This window comes from Pan troglodytes, chromosome 1 (assembly GCF_028858775.2).
Source record: "Pan troglodytes isolate AG18354 chromosome 1, NHGRI_mPanTro3-v2.0_pri, whole genome shotgun sequence".
NCBI lineage: Eukaryota > Metazoa > Chordata > Mammalia > Primates > Hominidae > Pan > Pan troglodytes.
In genome coordinates this window covers 88,172,519-88,188,861 of record NC_072398.2, presented here as the reverse complement: position 1 = coordinate 88,188,861, position 16,343 = coordinate 88,172,519, and the positions used below count along the sequence as shown (strand labels likewise).

General features: G+C 48.5%; 2 protein-coding genes across 6 annotated transcripts; both read right to left on the bottom strand.

The window, feature by feature from the left end:
* Window positions 1-7,622: 7,622 nt before the first annotated feature.
* On the bottom strand, window positions 7,623-8,997 carry TSTD1 (thiosulfate sulfurtransferase like domain containing 1). 2 transcript variants are annotated; one of them, XM_003308552.7, is made up of 4 exons: window positions 8,871-8,997; window positions 8,543-8,665; window positions 7,905-8,067; window positions 7,623-7,818 (listed from the first exon to the last, which is right to left on the bottom strand). In XM_003308552.7, exons 1-4 carry the CDS (start codon window positions 8,944-8,946, stop codon window positions 7,767-7,769), a joined length of 414 nt encoding a protein of 137 aa, XP_003308600.1. In that variant the 5' UTR covers window positions 8,947-8,997; the 3' UTR covers window positions 7,623-7,766. The 2 variants fall into 2 exon arrangements, with proteins under 2 accessions (XP_003308600.1, XP_003308601.1); XM_003308553.5 differs by lacking the exon at window positions 8,543-8,665 and having other exon boundaries at window positions 8,871-8,994.
* A 244-nt stretch (window positions 8,998-9,241) lies between these two features.
* Window positions 9,242-16,269, bottom strand: USF1 (upstream transcription factor 1). Of its 4 annotated transcripts, none has more exons than XM_016930721.4 (11): window positions 15,825-16,269; window positions 13,234-13,326; window positions 12,799-12,848; window positions 12,552-12,636; window positions 12,082-12,183; window positions 11,617-11,812; window positions 11,290-11,377; window positions 10,801-10,859; window positions 10,563-10,657; window positions 10,189-10,317; window positions 9,242-9,996 (listed from the first exon to the last, which is right to left on the bottom strand). In XM_016930721.4, exons 5-11 carry the CDS (start codon window positions 12,178-12,180, stop codon window positions 9,907-9,909), a joined length of 756 nt encoding a protein of 251 aa, XP_016786210.1. In that variant the 5' UTR covers window positions 12,181-12,183; window positions 12,552-12,636; window positions 12,799-12,848; window positions 13,234-13,326; window positions 15,825-16,269; the 3' UTR covers window positions 9,242-9,906. The 4 variants fall into 4 exon arrangements, with proteins under 4 accessions (XP_016786210.1, XP_003949666.2, XP_016786202.1 ...); XM_003949617.6 differs by having other exon boundaries at window positions 12,521-12,636; window positions 15,825-15,982; XM_016930713.4 differs by lacking the exon at window positions 15,825-16,269 and adding an exon at window positions 14,879-14,952 and having other exon boundaries at window positions 12,521-12,636.
* Between the last annotated feature and the right edge of the window lie 74 nt (window positions 16,270-16,343).

Genomic DNA, 16,343 nt, shown 5'->3' with positions numbered 1-16,343 from the left:
CAATAAATACTAAAAAAAAAATAAATAAAGTTTATGAATTTGTGTTGGGCTGTATTCAAAGCTGTCCTGGGCCATGTGTGGCCCACAGGCCGTGGGTTGGACAAGCTTGATATATATGAATAGCTGGTGGGGCTTGATGCCCCTCATTGATGTTCTTTTTCAAGCTTTTCTGGTTATTCTTGTTTTCAACTAAACATCATGATATATTTACAAAGTTGAGTCTTCCTATCCAAGAACCTTTTAAGTCTTTTCTTTTTTTTTTTTTTTTTTTTGAGACAGAGTCTCGCTCTGTCGCCCAGGCTGGAATGTAGTGGCACGATCTCAGCTCACTGCAACCTCCACCTCCTGGGTTCAAGCGATTCTCTTGCCTCAGCCTCCCTAGTAGCTGGGATTACAGGCATGCACCACTACGCCTGGCCAATTTTTGTATTTTCAGTAGAGACAGGGTTTCACCATGTTGGCCAGGCTGGTCTTGAACTCCTGACCTCAAGTGATCCACCCACCTCGGCCTCCCAGAGTGCTAGGATTCCAGGTGTGAGCCACCGCACCCAGCCCAGTCTTTTCATTTTTACAAGTCTAATTTTAGGTCTTTTTATTGTATTTTTACCACTTTCTTCATACAGGTCTTGAACTTTCTTAATAAGTATATTCCTAGTTATGCAAAGGAATGATGACAATTACGAATCATGTATAGAATCTAAACTCAATTAGGAGGAAAATATGGGCATGAGGAAAGTTGTAAAAATTTGGTAAGGTCAATTAATTGAAGGATTTGATAGGTTCAAGCATATGATTAGGAATGGAAATGCTAGTAGAATGAGCTGGAAGGATTTCTTATTGGGAAATACCATCAGGCCTCGTTTCTTAGGATTTTCCATTTTCTTGGCTTATCTTCACTTTAAAGTCTCTGGCCATGAGCTCAACATGTATTTTCTTTGAATTTTAAAAATCTGTTTTGCTGTAGTCTATTTCTTGTGTCTAACTGTGCTTAGTGGGTTTTTTTTCCTTTGGTTAATATGAATTTCAGGAGGCATGATCTATTATTTCTCATGTAAATACTAACCAAAATCAAAGTGGTATAGTTGTACTAATAGCAGATAAAATGGATTTGAAGGTAGGAAGCATCCCCAGGGATAAAGAGGGACACAGTGAGAAAGGGATCAATCCAGGAGGGAAGCATAACAATTCTAAATTTGTATACATCAAATAACATAGCCTCCAAAATATATAAAGTAAAACTGAACAGAACTAAAAAGAAAAATGGTCAAATCCAAATCATAGTGAGATATTTAAATACACCTCTGTAAGTAACTGGTAGAACAAGCAGAAAAAAACAATCAGTAGAGAGATAGATTTGGGCCAGGTTCAGTGGCTCATGCCTGTAATCCCAACACTTCGGGAGGCTGTGGTGGGAGGACTGCTTGAGCCCAGGAGTTCAAGACCAGCCTGGGCAACATAGCAGGACCTTGTCTCAAAAAAAAAAAAAAATGAGAGAGAGAGAAAGAAAGAAAAAGGGAAGGAAAAGGAAGGGAAGGGGAGGGGAGGGGAGGGGAGGGGAGGGGAGGGAAGGGAGAAGGAAGGCCAAAAAAAAAGAGATAGATTTGAACAACATAATTTAGTAAATTGGACCTAACCGACATATATAGAACACTGCACCCAAAAGCTGCAGAATACACCTTCTTTTCAAGTGTTCAGTGACCATTTACAAAAACTGGCCATAAAGCAAATCTCAACACTTTTTAAATGATTCATATCATACAGTATATATTTTCCTACTGAGTACCTTTCATATGCCAGGTTATAGTTTTACTGTTGGCCATACAATAATAAAATAAAGTCCCTCCTCTTAGAGAGCTCAGGCTATTTTGCTCCCCCTCACCCCCACCCACTTCAATAACCTGGTCTAGAAAGCTCAGTCTAAAGTGGGAAGAACCATGCAATGTGATAAGTGCTACAATAGAGGTACATACTTTATCCATTTTTCCCATGTCTTATGTCCTTCATGGAATTCAGCTATATAATTTTATCTGGTTATTTTTCTCCCCTCTCCTTCAGTTTAAAAGCCATCTTGATGAAAACAACAAGTCTCATGCCAAAAAAATTCTGCTAATTCTTGTGAAATTCAGAGTGGTACAAAGGAGACTGGAAACTTCCCAAACAGGGAAAATGGCAAGTAAAGGCCAGGGCCAGGAAGGAGTAGGGCCTACTTAGGACACGAAGAAAACCAGCTTGTGGGGAGCAGCCACTGGAAGATAAATTTGGAAAGGCAAGGTGACACCAGATCTAGACTACAGATTGCTCAAAAGGCCAGGCTGAGACAAGTGCTTGAGCCACTAGACAACAAGGACCTATTATAAATTATCAATTCTGACTAAGATAAAAATGTTATTTTAAGATCAGGCAGGCAGTGATTCTTCAGAAAGGCTGAAATTAGAAGATTCTGAAGGTCGGAAGGCTAGTGAGGCTCAGCAGACACCTACTGAGAAGTCATGTTTGAGGCACTGGAGGTAAGAAAGTGAAAGCCAGTCCGTCCCTTTGAGAAACTCACAATCAATTAGGAGAGACAAACAAATGAACAAGAAAAATGTGGTGTAATAGAAATGATGACCACGTTTATATTTGTGGTAAATATAAACGTGGGAGAGATACAGGATGAAAGGGCAGAGTTTAATTTAGTATGAAAAGAAAGGTGTAAGGCAAGAGAAGTGCATATAGCTGGTAAACTCCAAGACTTCAACCTCACCTGCTGAAATAGTTGTGAGGAAAGGGAAAGAGAATTTTAAAAGGCAAGGTAATGGCTTGGAACAGCCTATCGGGGTTATGAACCAAACAGCTAATGAAGGAGAAAGAGGAATGTTCTCTTAATGTTGATCAAGCCAGAGGGCATGGTTATGTAATGAGCCAGGTCCGTTTACTTCCAGGATTCTCTCTAAACCTCATCAGTTATAAAACTGAAGAAAGCAGCTGGGCGTGGTGGCTCACGCCTGTAATCCCAGCACTTTGGGAGGCAGGCGGATCACAAGGTCAGGAGTTCGAGACCAGCCTGGCCAATATGGTGAAACCCCATCTCTACTAAAAATACAAAAATTAGCTGGGCGTGGTGGTGGGCGCCTGTAGTCCCAGATACTCGGGAGGCTGAGGCAGGAGAATAACTTGAACCCGGGAGGTGGAGCTTACAGTGAGCCAAGATTGCACCACTGCACTCCAGCCTGGGTGACAGAGCCAGACTCCGTCTCAAAAAAACACCTGAAGAAAGCAAATGGCTACTTTTTTTTTTTTTTTTTTTTGAGACAGGGTCTCACTCTGTCACACAAACTGGAGTGCAGTGCATAATCATGGCTCACTGCAGTCTCAACCTCCTGGTCTCAAGCAATCCTCCTGCCTCAGCCTCCTAAGTAGCTGGGACTACAGGCGTGCACCACCACACCCAGCTAATTTTTTGCAAAGATGAGGTCATACTATGTTGCCCAGGCTGGTCTTGAACTATTTACCTCAGGCAATCCTCTTGTATCAGCCTCCCAAAGTGCTGGTATTATAGGCGTGAGTCACCACACCTGGCTAAAAACTACTTTATGGTGATAAAAGATAAAGTGGTTACCTAGAAAGGGGGTAGGGTGGGATTGACTAGAAAAGGCCACCTAGAGATATTCTGGGGATTTCCGTGTTCAAGATTGTGTTTAGGATGGTGGTTACAAGTGAGTATATTCAAAATTCAGTGAATTGAATGCTTAAGAATTGTGCATTTTGGCCGGGCACGGTGGCTCACGCCTGTAATCCCAGCACTTTGGGAGGCCAAGGTGGGCGGATCACCTGAGGTCGGGAGTTCGAGACCAGCCTGACCAACATGGAGAAAACCCGTCTCTATTAAAAATACAAAATTAGCTGGGCGTGGTGACGCATGCCTATAATCCCAGCTACTCAGGAGGCTGAGGCAGGAGAATCACTTGAACCCAGGAGGCGCAGGTTGTGGTGAGCCAAGATCGCACCCTTGCACTCCAGCCTGGGCAACAAGAGTGAAACTCTGTCTCATAAATAAATAAATAAATAAATAAATAAAAGACTATTCCAGTCGAGTGCGGTGGCTCACGCCTGTAATCCCAGCACGTTGAGAGGCTGAGGTGGGCGGATTACCTGAGGGTGGGAGTTTGAGACTGGGCGGATTACCTGAGGGTGGGAGTTTGAGACGAGCCTGACCAACATGGAGAAATCCCATCTCTACTAAAAATACAAAATTAGCCAGGCATGGTGGCACATGTCTGTAATCCCAGCTACTCGGGAGGCTGAGGCAGGAGAATCACTTGAACCCGGGAGGCAGAGGTTGCAGTGAGCTGAGATCGCCCCATTGCACTCCAGCCTGGGCAACAAGAGCGAAACTGTGCCTCAAAAACAAAAAAGACTATTCCAACTGGCCCACTATCCTCAATGGATACCTCAATGGCGAGTTTGTGGGGGGCTGTGACATTCTTATGCATATGTACTAGAATGGGTACCTGGTGAAAGAACTGAAAAAGCTGGGGCTCTGTTCTGCCCTTTTAGATTAAAAGAAAGACCAAGACTCCAAGTGAGGGCGCCTGGGCCTCACTGAACAGAGAGGGGGCCGTTCATGTCAGAGACTCCCTGCCAGAAAAGCCTTTCCGATTTTGGTTTTCATTACTGAGACAACAACTGCTTGCACTGATCATTTCAGTTCATGAGCAGTCTAGTGATTTTAGTTTGTCTGGTGTTTGGGTTAAGAATATTTTATTGTGAACTTAATTACAACCACTGCACTGTAATAATGCTATATTATGATATTGTTGCAAACAAAATTCATTCTTATATTGTCATTTATTCTTTGCCCAATTCAGGAGTTAAAGTAGGGGCTTTGAAATCATTATTATTCATGACCCCTCTTGCAGACTGTGTCAGTCTGCAAGGACAGTATCTTCCTCCAAATTTTGTGTAGCTTCTTTTGTTATGGAAAATGGACTAAAAAGAAACTGTGATAACTGGGGCATTGTTTTTTTAAAATAAACTGCCAACCACAGGGTAAAAAAAAAAAAATTGTGCTTTTTTTTTTTTTTTTTTTTTTTGAGACAGAGTCTCGCTCTGTCGCCCAGGCTGGAGTACAGTCTCGTGACCTCGGCTCACTGCAACCTCTGCCTCCTGGGTTCAAGCAATTCTCATGCCTATGCCTCAGCCACCAGAGTAGCTGGGACTACAAGCGAGCACCACCAGGCCTAGCTAATTTTTGTATTTTTAGTAGAGACAGGGTTTCACCATGTTGGCCAGGCTGGTCTTGAACTCCTGGCCTCAAGAGATCCGCCCGCCTCGGCTTCCCAAAGTGCTAGGATTACAGGCATGAACCACCATACTGGGCCAAGAATTGTGCGTTTTATTGTTAAGTAAATTATGCCTCAATAATAATAATAAAATGCTATAACCAAATTATAATAAAGACCTGTGGAGGGGAAAACAGAAGACTAGAAGACTTAAGACAAAACAAAGAAGGAAATAGGCCCCAGAAGAAACTTCCCAACCTTTCTGAAAACCAAAACGTTTTGGGTATTTGGGGAAAGGGTAACTGACACTATTTGCCAGACTCTCGGTTAGACTCTTTCATGTATTTCAACTTTATCTCCAAATTCAACAATGTCTGGCTAAACTCAGACAGTAATGTGGTAAGATGAGCCCAGGGAGAAAGTGGGATAGCTCTGTGACAGGGAAGCTGGAGATCCCAGAGGAATAGCAGATTTCATTGTGTATGGAGTGCATACTGTGAGATAAAAGATGTAGGAGGGGCCAGGTGCGGTGGCTCACTCCTGTAATCTCAGTACTTTGGGAGGCAGAAGCAGGCGGATCACCTGAGGTCGGGAGTTCAAGACCAGCCTGACCAACATGGTGAAACTTCGTCTCTACTAAAAACACAAAATTAGCTGGGTATGGTGGCGCATGTCTGTAATCCCAGCTACTCGGGAGGCTGAGGCAGGAGAATTGCTTGAACCCAGGAGGCAGAGGCTGCGGTGAGCTGAGATCACGCCATTGCACTCCAGCCTGGGCAACAAGAGCAAAACTCCGTCTCAAAAATAAATAAATGAATGAATGAATGTAGGAGGGCTGGGTATAGTAGAGAAGGCAGAAGGGAAGAAAAGGAGGTGAGAGACAGGCAAGGAATGCAGGAAATGCCTGAAAGAAGTTCTTCAGAGGCATGAAAAATCAGAAAACTGGATTCATTTCTGACTCAATCTTCTCTTCCACAGATTAAGGAATACATTTTCCAAAAATCAAACTTAAGAAGTAAAAACTCTGCCATGAAAATATTTAAAATGTATTATGCATCAAACTATACACTATACTAGAGGGAAGTCATATACCTACTGTGTAGTGCTGAATTTTGTTTCAGTAAGCATGTGTAATTTCATCTTTTTAACCAATTAAATTTTGGTTTTTTTGAGACTGAGTCTCTCTCTGTCACCCAGGCTGGAGTGCAGTGGCACTATCTCAGCTCACTGCAATATCTGCCTCCTGGGTTCAGGCAATTTTCCTGCCTCAGCCTCCCAAGTAGCTGGGACTACAGGTGTGCACCACCACACCTGGCTAATTTTTTAATTTTTGGTAGAGATGGGGTTTCACCATGCTGGGCGGGCTGGTCTCAAACTCCTGACCTCAGGTGATCCGCTGCCTTGGCCTCCTAAAGTGCTGGGATTACAGGCGTGAGCCACCGTGCCTGGCCAACCAATTAAATTTGTTAAATCCAGTATAAGAGATCAGTGTTGATAAAACACGAAACCTGAGGCCGGGCACAGTGGCTTACGCCTGTAATCCCAGCACTTTGGGAGGCCGAGGCGGGCGGATCATGAGGTCAGGATATCGAGACCATCCTGGCTAACACGGTGAAACCCCGTCTCTACTAAAAAAAATACAAAAAATTAGCTGGGCGTGGTGGCGGGCGCCTGTAGTCCCAGCTACTCAGGAGCCTGAGGCAGGAGAATGGCGTGAACCCGGGAGACTGAGCTTGCAGTGAGCCGAGATCGTGCCACTGCACTCCAGCCTGGGTGACAGAGCAAGACTCTGTCTCAAAAAAAAAAAAAAACGAAACCTGGTTTTGGTGGCACAGGAAAGGCTCCTCACACCTGTAATCTGTGCATGACACATCAGTAGGGATGAAGGGTTCCATCCATTCCCTCACCCAAAGGCCTGAGATTGCCCTTTCACCTCCTCAATCCATGGACAAAGCAGCCATAGACAATAACCAAAGTTCACAGCAGCACAGCCAGTTGGGGCCATAGTTTGCTGACCTCTGATCTACAGCAGTGGTACCTGCTTCTGGCTGTATATGAGAATCACCCCAGGGGCCCATAAAGCCACTAATGCTCAGGCTCCACCCTCCATATTCTGAATTAAAAAATAAAACAAACAAAAAAACCTACTAGGTGATTCTGATGTGCATTCTGGGCTGAAAACAGCTATTCTAGAAGAACTGTACATTGTAGCCTCTCAGGAAACTGCTAGAATGTTGCATGTGAGGAGTGCTAGGGGGAAGCAGATGAATGCTGCGAAATGATGATCCAGGGCTGAATTGAGGTCTAGATAAAGATTAGAACTGTTTTCAGTCCACCTGACACATTAAGTGCTTCCAATACTTTGATTAAATGTTCTTTATTTGATGCTTTTGTGTGCACAACACTATAAGGAGTTGCCCAATTCACCAAGTCAGCCCGTTCACACCCTTAGTTAAGGTGGCCATTAAGGGGCCAGGGGGTGGCAATCAGTAAGCTGCCTCCTGCCTAACTCTCTTTCTCCAACCATTCTCTATAGGCTCCAGCGTAGTTGCGAGCCCTGTGGAGACAAAGAAGCGTGAGAGACTGACAGGAATGACAGGCAGTCCCCATCACCTCCCAGCTAGCAGCCACACCTCCCCGTACCCAGTGTATCCAAGACTCCGGGCCAGCTGCGTGGCCTGGAGGCCCCGCTTGCCCATCTGACAGAAGAAAATGAGATGCTCATCTTCCAGCTTTGGCTTCTCAGCAGAATATAAAGCCTGGAAGGCAGCTGGCTCCATCTGCAGAGCACTCTCCAACTCGGACACTGGAGGAGTGGAGAGGGTAGAAGGGAAAGCCAGCAATTTGGCACTCAGGTTCGGAAGCTGGGCCTGGAAAGGCTGGGTCCTGGGGGCCCCCAAACAACATATGATAACCATCCCCTACCCCCACCCCAATTTCAAGGACCAGAAACCGACAACTTTTGAATGCAAGCCACTCCCCAAGCTGTGAGGAGGCGGGGCGGGATGCCCCCTCAGGCGTCCAGACTTGGGGAGGTCAAGAGAAGCTGGTCTGCCCCTCTCCTCTCCGCCTGCTGTCTTCTCAAACTGGATGGGCCAGTTCCGATGCCAAGATCCACCCCCCATCAGTCCTTCCTACGGAAGCTGAGGGCTGGCTCCCGGGAATGCAGGACCCCCATAATCAGTGCCTTCCCCATTCCATCCTAAATGAGGTCCCATTGGCAAAGAACCTCCTGAATGGTCTCTATTCCACCACCTGGGCGTCCCCTCTCCACCCTATACCCGGGATGTTGAGCGCCCCTGGGATGGTCCCAGCTGCCGCCTCCTCGCGAGAGCGCACGTCGAAGAGCCGGGCCCGGCCGGAGGCTAGGAGTGAACGGAGTTCAGGGAGCGAGACCGTGGGCGCTGAGGAAGGGGCGCGACAGCCTTCAGGAGAGGGGGCCTAGGAGTCACGGCCGCCATGGCATCCCCTCACCTGGCAGCGCCCCTCCCGGTAGGGTGTGCACGATAACCCCTCAGCCACGCCCCTTCGCTCCGCCACCCCACTCCCTGCCACGCCTCAACCCAGAGGACCAAGAGAACCGCGGCCCCAGGAATCCCCCGCAGGTACCTCCAGCCATGGTGCGCGTAGCAACCGCGAGTCTCCGGAGTGCGGCCCTGGCCCGCCCTCTCGGCGCCTGCAGCATCTCCGGCTCCCTCCCAGAGCTGAGACCGGATCCGGAAGCAAGGGCACCGCCTCCCGCGCCGCCCCCGCAGCACCTGTTCGCGGCGCCTCTAGCACCAACCCACCGCAGAAACCCTTAACGTTCTCTAGCTTGGGCCAAAAACGACACACCGGTCTGGCCCAGGAACCAGGACTCCGGGTAATAAATGCAGGAGCAGCACCCCACCCTGAACTTGGCACAGCCCTTACTGGTCGAAGAGCAATGTGCCCCTCCCTTCCAGCCCGTGGCCCACAAAAGGAAGAAAAACAGACAACTGTGGCTTTGAACAATTTTATCTTAAAAAAAAAAAAAAAAAAGAAAAGAAAAGAAAAAAAAAAAAACGACCCCCACAAGGGGGAAGGCCCCAAGTGGGCCCCTGCCTGTTGTTCTCTCTGGCTCCAGAGATGTCTGCATAGGCCTCAGCTTCTCACTGGCCAATCTCCTCTTCATGGGCACCAGCCACTGCTAAACATCCTTCCCCCACTTCTTGTGTAAGCTTGCTCCCCTGAGCCACAGGGTGCACATCTAAACCTCAGCTCCAGGGAAAGGAAGAACCAATGGAAGTGCCAGAGTCCTGGGGCAAGCCAGAGCATCACCTGTCAGCAAACCTCTGCTGGGCACTCTAAGCAAGCACAGGACAAGCCCCAGAGTTTAGTGTGTCCAGTATCCAGCATGGAGACAGCACATGCATTGTGCAAGAGGAGCACAAGGGCCCAGGGGCTGCATGGTGGGGGTGGGCAAGGCTGTCAGTGCACGTCCACATTGTGTGTTTCACACCACTGCAGGCCGCCATATCACAGGGCCTCAGTTCAAGGACACACCTTCTGAACTTCCCCCTGTCCCATGCCAGAAGTGGGGCAGTGAAGGAAAGGGGCACGGGATTAGGCTGTTGCTCCTGGGCTATCTGCAGTTCTTGGGCCCAAAGCCCCTGAATCCCCATAGTTAGTTGCTGTCATTCTTGATGACGACCTCTAATCCGTGGTGCCGCAACTGAGCTCGAAGCAGCAGATTCTTGTTTTTAAGATCTTCCACCTGACATGGGAAGGAGGCAGTAAAGGGAATGGGTAGTAAAGTTGGCACTTCCAAGCCCCTGAATGTATTCAGACATCCACTGGTGAGGGGGAAAAGATGAAGCCTTCTCCATGGAGAACAAAGTAGAGGGTGTCAAACTGGGTCAGTGGCTAGCAGAACTGAGAAGGGCTGCACTGGGGGTAGGAGTCTGACCTGTTGTCGAAGCACGTCATTGTCCAGCTGCAGTTGGTCAAGTCCCTGCAGTTCTTCAGACAAGCGGTGGTTACTCTGCCGAAGCTCCTGGATATAATCACAAGCTTTGGATAGAATCCCACCTTTACTCTGCAAGATAAGGTCAACAAAATGAGGACTAGGATTTCTGATACCCAGCTTGCTTTCCAAAAGTAGGTTCACACTTTGGACCTCATTTTCATCTAAGGAAGGTGGTATAATATCTCCCAGGGATACAGGAACCTCAGGGAGAGATAAGACTACTGTCATGTGTGCCCCTCTCTCTACCATTTCTGGAAACAATACCAGGAGACAGAATTCAGGCATCCTGCCCACTACCAGGGTCTTTCCATGACCTGGCCAGACTTGGTGCTCTCCATAGAGCAGTCTGGGATTATCTTGGAGAGCTGCACGATCCAGTTGTTGATCTTGTCTCGGCGGCGGCGCTCCACTGTGGGGCAAAGTGGAGGACAAGGTGACTCAGTGAAAACTCGCCACAAGTCCCAGGGTAAAATTACCTAATCCCTCCTCCCCTCAGACATCACTGCTGAGATCACACCAGACAGCTTCTAGCTCCACCCAGATCATACCTACCTTCATTATGCTGAGCCCTGCGTTTCTCATCCCGAGTCGTCCGGGGAGCTTCTGACTTCCTGACAACAGAGCCCAGGATGGCCAGAGTAAGAAGACAAAATACATGATTGAAGTTTGGGGTTAAGGAATTATACAAGATTTAGCAGGTATTAGGACCACTTATGGTAGCTGGGTGTGGTGTCTCACACCTGTAATCCCAGCACTTTGGGAGGCCAAGGCAGGCGGATCACTTGAGGTCAGGAGTTCGAGACCAGCCTGGCCAACATGGTGAAACCCTGTCTCTACTAAAGATACAAAAATTAGCCAGGGGTGGTGGTACATGTCTGTAGTTCCAGCTACTCAGGAGGCTGAGGCATGAGAAACGCTTGAACCCTGGAAGCAGAGGTTGCAGTGAGCTGAGATCATGCCACTGCACTCCAGCCTGGGTGACAGAGGTCTCAAAAAAAAAAAACCACTTACGGAATCTGAGAAGAAACAAGGGTCACTCACGGGGAATAAGGGTGAGTCCTAGGGGCAATTGAGCGCTGGCTTCCTCCCTGCAGTACTTCTTGTGGTGACATCATCACAAAGAATTGACCTGTGAAGATGCAGGGTAGGTTCTGTCAGGACATGGGTAGGAACCTCACCAAGCCCTGAGGTGAAGACCCTGGTCCCCTCCTCTAAAAAGAACATGCTAATAGAAGAGCAGCCCCGGACTCACTGCCTGTCCAGGTCTTAATGATCACTAAGAGTCATGAGTGAAGGCTCACTGCCTACCAGTCACGTCCCACAGCCTATTCTAGCCCTTTCAGCCAGCATCCTCATGCAATATCTCACCAGTGCCAGGAGGGGTCGCCTGCCCCAGCAGTGCCTCTGAGCCCTGGGTAGTAACAACAGCAGCTGTACTCCCCGATGTGGTACCCCCTGCCCCATCTCCCACTGCCGTGCTGGGGAAGTAAGTATAGTGCGTCTCAGCAGCTGTCCCCTCCGTGTCAACTGCATCATCACTGGTGAAAGCACCCTGGATCACCGCCTGGGAAGGGGAGCAAGAAAACTGATTCTGGTAACAGTCAAAAACTTCTTCCCACTACACCACTCTGCAGCTTCTATCCCTTGGGGTGGTAGGTAGGGTGGAGAGAGAGAGAGAGAGAGAGAGAAACATCCAGAAAAGGAGAGCCTAGTGCTTTGGGACAAGGCAGCCTTAGATGCCTCACTGTTCCTAGCTTCACCCCCATCCTACTGATTCCCTTCTTCATCTTACTTCTCAGAACTCTAGTGACCTCCCCAGCCCATACCCTGTACCTGGGTCATGGATTGAGTGGCAGGGTAGCCACTGATGGCGCCAGTTCCCTCAGTTTGGCCATCCAGCTGCCCCTCAGACACCTGGATCACCCTGTACATCACCTAGAAGTGTAGAGGAAGGCAGAGGGAGTGAAGAGAGAAGAAAAGATTAAGTGTTGGGAATCCTAGGGCCCCTCATAAAGCTTCCCTTGGATAGGGCCCCAAAACAAAGTCCTTCAGAGACATGGATTCAGCCATTCTCCCTTCTTTCCCCACACAGAGGTTTCAGCATACATCTAACCTCACACCAGTCTCTACTCCAGTATTAGCACCTCCCTCCCCTGCAACAGTCCACTCTTTCAACTCATCCTCCAAGCCAGGTCTCCCCAAGACATGTTCAATTACCTCCCTCAATCCCAACCCCAGATAACACCTGCAGCCACCTGGCCCCCTCCCTTACCTGGCCCCCATTCTCAGTTCGGAAGACGTACTTGACGTTGGGGTCAGGGAAGGTGGCAGCTGACTGGATGCTGGCAATAGCCACACTGGTTGGGTCTTCCCCAGTAGCCACTGCACCTGAATTAAAAGAACAAAGGAAAAGTCTGTGAGTTAACTGCCTTTCTACCCCCGTTCCATTTGCATGTCACGAAAGGAGGAGGATGCACAGGAGATGGTCTGGTGGGGAAGGAAGGGAGGCCATGATGGGTTCTTAGTCTTGGTTCTGTTTCTAGCACTCACCTTCCTGAATCTGCACTGTCCCCTCTTCCGTTTCAGCTGTTTTCTGCTGCCTGTTTGTGGTGAAAGGACAAAAGGAAGAGTATGAGAAGAAGTCAATGAGAAACTCACTGGCCCAGTAACATATGGCTGCAAACTCATTGGCATTCCCAACAGAAGCTGGGTTAGGTTAGAATAACAACTAGTGTTTACTGTTTACTATGTACATAAGCACTAAGCTAAGTACATTACATGTAATCTTATCTAATACTAAAAACAGCACCACGAGATAGATAGCACTACTTCCATTTTATAGATAGAGAAACCAAATCACACAGTAAGTGATAGAGTAGAACCTGAATCCAGGTCTGCCTGACTCCAGAGGCAGTGCTCTTGGTCATTTTGCATTCTTCCAGGCCACCCATCTTTCATCCCAGATCCTACCTCTTCTTCACTCACCCCTTCATCTCTCTGTGAGGGGGCACATCCGAGGAACTGGTCCTTTTTTGGAGGTCTTTGTATCTCCTGATTCACAGGCCTGAGTGCTAAGTCCTGGTAGAAATCATGAAGTTTGCAATGAGTCTAGGAAACAGAACAGTATCTCTGGTTCTAGAACTTAGGTTCCATGAACACATAGCCAGGAAAATAAGCCAGTCATCTGCAGGGGACAATCAGCCTCCACCATACTGATGTTGAGGACTGGCCTACAGTGATTGAAAAAGCAAGGCTACAAATAGTGTTCCCCATCCCTCCATTATCACTCCAACTCCTGGTGGAGAGTGGATAATTATACTGGAAGACAGAAACAACACTTTTTTTTTTTTTTTTGAGACAGAGTCTCTCTCTGTCACCCAGGCTGGAGTGCAGTGGCGCGATCTCAGCTCACTGCAACCCAGCCTCCCAGGTTCAAATGATTCTCCTGCCTCAGCCTCCGGAGTAGCTGGGATTACAGGCAGGCACCACCACACCCAGCTAATTTTTGTATTTTTAGTAGAGACGGGGTTTCACCATGTTGGCCCGGCTGGTCTTGAACTCCTGACAGCATGATCTGTCCACCTCGGCGGCCTCCCAAAGTGCTGGGATTACAGGTGTGAGCCACTGCACCTGGCCGAAACAACACATTTCTTTCTCTTTTTTTTTTTTTTTTTTTTTCTGAGACAGAGTCTTGCTCTGTCACCCAGGCTGGAGTGCAGTGGCACGATCTCGGCTTACAACCTCCATCTCCTGGGTTCAAGTGATTCTCCTGCCTCAGCCTCCTGAATAGCTGGGATTATAGGTGCCCACCACCACGCCCAGCTAATTTTTGTATTTTCAGTAGAGATGGGGTTTTACCATATTGGCCAGGCTGGTCTGGAACTCCTGACCTCAGGTGATCCGCCTGCCTCGGCCTCCCAAAGTGCTTGGATTACAGGCATGAGCCACCGCACCCAGCCAACAACACATTTCTAAATGGATCATTAAAGCTATTATGACCTGCCATGACGGCAGCTTCATGGGAATCAGGAAGGGCCATGTATTGGCCCCACCATCAAAAAATACAGTGTCGTGGACACTGATGCTTCTTCCAGTTTCTCAGCCACATGTTGTCCATCAAGACATTTCTGTTTTCAAACCTAGAAAGAGGAAATCTGAAGCCCACTACCACTGGAAGAATATCCCTGACCACAAAGACTAGACTTGGCATTTGGGCCCCATTCTACTGACAGGACTCTTGTTTTGGGGTATCCAGATTTATATAATCTGTTAGAAACCCTAAAGCACAAGTGGATCCTCTTCAAGCATTCTCTATTTTATTCATCAAGCCTTCCTGTAGAACAACACTGTTGCTAAAATGTTGCTATGACAACTCCAAATCAACTAAGCCTGAGCAAGAAGGGGTAAAAAAAAAAAAAAAACAGGGTTCTGAAGAAGAGACAAAGGGGGAAGAATCCACCTACAAGCTCTGCCTTAGGACCCTGACACCCAGCCAGAGGGCAGGAAAAACAAAGAGCTGGGCAGACATGCCTCCAGAAAGAAACAGCTACACAGTACAAAGCAATAAGATAATCCCAACACAAAAGGGGCAAGATTTTTAGAAATTCTCTACCCATAAGGTCCTCCAAACCTTTCCTATCCAAGGAAAATTTTCAGTGGATAAGCCTCGGAAAGACCGCGTCCGAGGAAAATGTTGAAAAAGGAACTGAAAGTGAAACCGTACAGAGGAAGTAACGCTGCAAGGAGATCCCAGTCGATAAGGGGAAGTAGCACTAGTGTTTTGGGACCACCTACATTTCCATCTTCAAACCTGAAGAGGAAATGCCCTGCGAAGCTTGCCGCGCTGACTGCAGGGGAAGGCAGTGAAATAGAGGGCCCGGCACAGGAGGCATCTCTATTGGCCACAGCTGTCAGCCGGGGCAGTCTCTGAGGACACCCAGCAACGGGGTCAGGGTACTTATTCAAATCTTAGTTGGACATCCGGAAGCATTTCCTAGGCATTAGGGATCGGTGACACGGAAACAGGGATGGGACGTTGTGGTGTGCACGCTCAGGCCAGAAGGGCCCAGTAAGAGCCCTTGCTAAGTCTGGACACAAAGGGAAAAAAAATCAACTCCCGAAAGAAGTCAGGCACCTAGACCTTGCCTTAGAATGAGGCGTCTCCCTGCAGGCTCACCAACCAGAAGGCGCTTACGGAGCTGAGCGCCCGCCAGGCGCGAGCCCGGGAGCCTGCGCCGTGACCCCACAGCCCCGCAGTCTTAGCCCCGCGCCCCAGCTGCTCCGCGGAGGAGGCAGGAAAGGGCCTTGGGGACTAGGGAGCTCAAGCGCCCGGTGCCGGCGGCTGCGGCGCGCAGCTGGACAGCGCAGGAGGGCTGGGACGCTCGCGCTCTGGGGAAGGGAGAGAGTTTGGCCCACAAAGCAGGGTATGAGATAAAGAACCAGCACGGCCCCCTCCCCCAAAACAAAGGCTTCCTCCCCAGCAGTGTTCTCTAACTTGAAAAACGGAAACAAAATCAAAGCTGCCCTGCCTTGCCAGTCCACCCAGTTTCCAGACTTCTGCCCGGTCCTACACTCACCGGCCAAGGCCGTCTCAGCTGCCGATTTTCTCCAACTGTGTTCTCCCTCTCCCGGCCTAGGTATCTCCATAGACAGCTGCTCATGCGCACTTCCAGCCCGCGGCCATGTTGGTGAGGGGCGGAAGTGTCGCTCTCGCCCCGCCCATAAACTCAAACTCAGAACTGCCCCACTTCCGCTCACTCCATCTTGACGAGAGTTGGTGTTTGCGGGTTATCTGTGAAGCCGGAAAGAAGCCGTGTCCTGGAGAATGTAGCTGAAGGCCTGGCCACTTTCGACAAGAACGGGAAAGAGACGACTAACTTGTACTAATATCTTAGTGCTTGGCAGGGCATTTTTTCATTCCAGGAAAAAAGAGAATCCAGCTGAGATCAAGGGAGGGACGTCCGACGGAGGCGCCATCTTTAACAAGGGCTGTTTGGGAGGCCATCTTGGCGCAGGGCGTCTTTTTGAAAGGTTACCTGCTAGAGATTACGACCTATCGGGGCATGCATAGAATTGGATATGTTCCTTGTTATTCG